We start from the raw sequence: 4772 nt of genomic DNA on the forward strand, positions 1-4772 counted from the left end.
ATCATTTTCCGTCTTGTCAAGATCATATTTGGTGGGACGATTCATGGCTGGTTGACCTCCTCCCAGTCTAGCTTGAGTGTCGTCATTTTGAACTGGAGTAAGAACAGGGACATGAGGTCCTTCTTCTACAGATCCCCATACATCTCTTCCAAGTCTTAGTAGATACCTCTCCATTCTTTGAGACCAGTGATGATATTCGTTTGCCACCAGTATTGGAGCTCTATTCGAACCTCCAACACTGTTGGAAACGTTGAGAGATAATGCTTGTGCCATATTTCCTTGTTTTGAAAAGAATTTTTTTTTTGTTTTTTTAAGAAATGAGCTCCAGTGGTATAGAAGGCCTTTTAAGATCAGAGTTCTTGTTTCAAAAGAAACCAATTTCGCTCTGATACCAATTGTTGAGAGAAAAACTTGACTAACACACTTGAACAAACGTTAGAACAAGTAATAATGCGGAATGAAGTTTAACTCAGAGATCATAAAGCTCAACAATAATAATAAGTTAGATTTAGATAGTTAGATAATTAGGTGCGGAAATATAAGAAAATATAAATGACAACAAGTATTATATCAAGAAGACACTTAAGATGATTCTTAACAAGGATTGCAATCAACCCAAGTTAGTAAGTGAGATCAGAATTAGTGATTAAGTCAAAACTGAATTGCTCCGAAGAGAGATAACGATCTTAATATATCAGTTTAAGTTCTGAAGATCTTTTAAGATGAGAAAGTAAGAGAGAATAAGTAGAATATGATATTCAAGATAAATATAATCGAGAGGTGTTTTCATTCAGAAAGAGAGAGCTCTATTTATGGAGTCTTGAAGATTACAAAGTAAAATCTGTCTAAGGTGGCCATGAAAGGAACAATGGGTAAAGAAGTGTAAAGACATAAGATAACAGATAAAACTAAACTAAGATTGATGACTTCGACTGCAGAAGCTATTCTTGATTGCGGTTGAGATTTTGACTGCGGATCTGGCGATGGCTTCAGATCTGTTCAAGTTTAAGAGGGTCATTATGTTTCAACAAAGGTAAGGAAGATGATGGCATTGACTTGGAAGTTGACAATGAACCTGATGAGTGTATTCCTTTGAATATGACAAAAGATGATGAGTTTTTGAGCAAACTGTGCCCAAAGGACCAAGTGACCCCTGACAGTCCTCCTCATGAAGAGCCATATGATCGTATAGATGAGGATGAGGTAATATCTAATGACCAAGCTATTTACAATGACAAAGTTCATTGGAAAAAACAGAAGCCTGTATTAGGTATGAGATTGGTGAATCCTAAACAACTGAAACACATGTTGTGTAGCTATGCTGTTGCAAATGGTTATCAGTTATGCTACAAGAAAAATGATAGTAGGAGACTTTTAGTGAAATGTTGTTCTGGTGCTTGCAAGTTTAGATTGTGGGCATCGTGGATGAGTGAGGAAAAATCTTTCCAAATTAAGAGTCTCATAAATGAGCGTAATTGTGCAAGAAACTTTAAATTAGGTTCAATTGTCAAGTATGCTTGGATAGGTACACATTACACAACCCAATTCTTACAGAAACAAAAAGTTAGTGTTAGGCTCCTTAGGGATGAGGTTAAAGAGAAATTTGGGATAGATGTAAGTATGGGACAGTATAGAAGAGCAAAGAATTACGCAATTGAGTTGATTGAGGGAACACTAGTGGATCACTATGCAAAGCTATGGTCATATGGTGAGGAGATAAGAAGATCAAATCCTGGATCAACAGTCAAAATCGATGTCAATGTTATGCCAGATGGTAAGACTTATTTTAGAAAGTATTACATTTATTTTGATGGCCTAAAGCAAGGGTAGATAAGGAGCTGTAGAAGAATAATAAATTTGGATGGGTGTTTCTTAAAGGGTTTATGCTCAGGAGAGCTAATTATTGCTGTAGGAAGGGATGCTAATAATCACATATTCCCAATTGCATGGGCAGTTGTATGTGTAGAAAACAAACCAAATTAGAAATGGTTCTTGGAAAATCTAAAAGATGACCTTCATCTAGAGGATGGTTTTGGTATGTCATTGATGTCGGATCAACACAAGGTATGTCCTATACTATCAACTTTTATATATTTTACAATTAAGTTACATGGTGTTTAAAATATCATCTGTTATTTGATAGGGGTTGTTAGAGGCTGTCAAGGAAGTGCTTCCTATTGCTGAACATAGGCAGTGTGCAAGGCATATTGTTGCCAACTTTAGGAAAAGATTCAGTGGTGTACACTATGAGACCATGTTTTGAAAGGCAAGCAAAGCATCCACTGAGCCTTTATTCAATGTTGCCATGAAAGAGATTCAAGTACTTAATCCTGTAGCCTATGATTACCTTGTGGAAACAAACCCAAAATCTTGGAGTAGAGCATTCTTTCAAGAAGGAAATATGTGTGATGAAGTGGAAAATGGATTATCTGAGAGCTTTAACAGTGTCATCAGGGATGCAAGGAAAAAGCCAATCATCAACATGATAAAGGAAATTAGATTATATGTTATGGAGAGGCTATACAATTTGAAGATGAAAGGTTGTTCATGGCCTGATTACAAACCTTGCCCATCAATGACACTCCTACTAAATAAATTGAAAAGATCTCAAAGGTACTTTCTAATCTTTACTCTCTTAATATAACTTACATACTAACTTATAAGGTGGGTTTAATAGGTATTGGCAGGTTTTACCAAGTGGTCTAAACCAATTTGAAACCAGAAACCTGGCAGAATCATATGCTGTTGACCTTGACAAGAAGACTTGTACTTGTAGAGTATGGCAACTTAATGGGTATGGTTGTGTATATTCAGTAGCTACTATATCATATCTGAATAGAGATGTAGCCACTTATGTTGATCCAATGTTGTATGTTGCCTTCTACAAGCACACTTACAAATACAAAATACATGGGATGAATGGTAGCAACATGTGGCCACTTACTGAGTTCATACTACCCTTACCACCATTGAAGAGAAGAATACCAGGTAGACCAAAGGTAAATAGAAGAAGAGATGCATCAGAAAAGCTTCCAAGGCACACTGTGTCTAAGGTAGGGAAAATAATATTGTGTAGTGTGTGTAGACAATTACGGCATAACAAGGTTACTTGTCCTAAAGTTGAAAGGCCACAGGTAGAAAGCTCAAGGGTGCAAAGGACCAAGAAACTAAAGGTCAAGAAAAGGAAAACAGTTGAAAAGGGTAAAGATGGTGAAGGAAGTTGTGGAACAACTAGAGTTGATGAAGGAAGTAGTGGACCAACTACAATTGTTGAAAGAAGGAGTGGGCCAACTATAGTTGATAATGGAAGGAGTGGAACAACTAGAGTTGATGAAGGAAGGAGTAGACCAAAAATTGGTTGTAAAAGGAAAAAATCTGAGAGGATCATAAAAAAGAAACTTGCAAAGAAGGTTAAGACCAAGGATGGGAAAGGTGAAACTAGTGCAAACCCGCTAGACCTTAATGAGTAGGTAGAATTTGATGGTTTCCTATGGTTATGTTTGACAATGGTTTGATATTAAGTTGTACTTGTTTGTTTGCTTTGACATTTACTTGTTTGTTTGAAGTTAGAATGTTTGCTTTGACAATGGTTTGTAATATTATCATGCTTTGGTTGTTATATATTAAGACTTTCGGATTCCTATTAGTTTTCATCTTGCATGCATGTAATTCCCATTATTTGTCATGTGCTCTTTGTGTGCTTAATGGACAAAAGAGTGGTCCTTGTGATGTTAATGGACAAAAAAGTGTTCCTTGTGATATTAATGGTCCTTGTGTGCTTAATGGACAAAAAAGTGGTCCTTGTGATGTTAATGGTCCTTGTGTGCTTAATGGATAAAAAAGTGGTCCTTGTCATGTTAACGGTGAAGATGCTATATGTAATTAAGGGTAATGACATAACATATTATCCGTAATGACACAACAACACATCAATGGACCATCACATAATTACATAGTGTTCTCGATTCAACTACCCAAGTACATTTGATTACAACTTATAAATCATTAAACCCAAAAAAAAAAATACCCAACTACAAAGTAAAATCAGCTTCAACTTCAAGACCTCTACTTCCAGGTTTTTCTTCGACCTCAGGAGTGCGTTTAAACTTATATCTTCATTGTTGCATTTTATTTCATCAACCCAAGAAATGAAACCTGATCGTGCTCCTTAAAACAAAAATTAAGGTTACATTAAAAAAACAATCGTCAAACTAGGGTTCTAAACATATGACTACATTTACCTGGTTTGGGCATGCATAAAATGGTCTTCCAGGGTTATCGATAGTCTTAGATGTGCGAATTATTGCTGGACTTCCACACCCACAAACAATCTTCATGTTGTCGAATTTTTTTGAATCTCACTCCACAGTTGCTTTGAAAAAGAGAACAAAAAAAGAAACAGCTACCCTTTTGAATGAGACACCCCTTTTATAGCCTTTGTAAACATCAAATGACAAAACAACCCTCACCATGCAACGCACGTGGGGTACAACAAGCCAAAATATGTTTTGTTCCTTGTTCTTGCATGATATTTCAACCAAACTAAAAATGGTCAAACATTAGATACAAAACGCCTGAGAGCAACTCGGGTCCTTTTCCATTAAAAACCTTAACATACGAGCAAAATTCCTGTCATTAACACAGGTCTTTTCACGTGATCGTTAGATACCAAACACAAATAAACAAAAAAAACACCAAGAACAGAAAATCCATAACTATCCTATATTATATATGCGTCGTAATGTACCCTAAACAGCTTATCCAAGCTTCAT

The 4772-nt window shown here is 36.1% G+C and overlaps 1 protein-coding gene across 1 annotated transcript; it reads left to right on the plus strand.

Annotated features, from left to right (window-relative positions):
• Positions 1-1098: 1098 nt before the first annotated feature.
• Positions 1099-3470, plus strand: LOC145131881 (uncharacterized). The gene is made up of 4 exons (XM_079066523.1): positions 1099-1774; positions 1892-1956; positions 2267-2613; positions 2678-3470. The coding sequence occupies exons 1-4, from the start codon at positions 1099-1101 to the stop codon at positions 3468-3470; spliced, it is 1881 nt and encodes a 626-aa protein (XP_078922649.1).
• The last annotated feature ends 1302 nt before the right edge of the window (positions 3471-4772 follow it).

The sequence above is a fragment of the Lactuca virosa genome, chromosome 8 (assembly GCF_052849685.1).
Source record: "Lactuca virosa cultivar CGN04683 chromosome 8, Lactuca_virosa_CGN04683_v6, whole genome shotgun sequence".
Classification (NCBI taxonomy): Eukaryota; Viridiplantae; Streptophyta; class Magnoliopsida; order Asterales; family Asteraceae; genus Lactuca; species Lactuca virosa.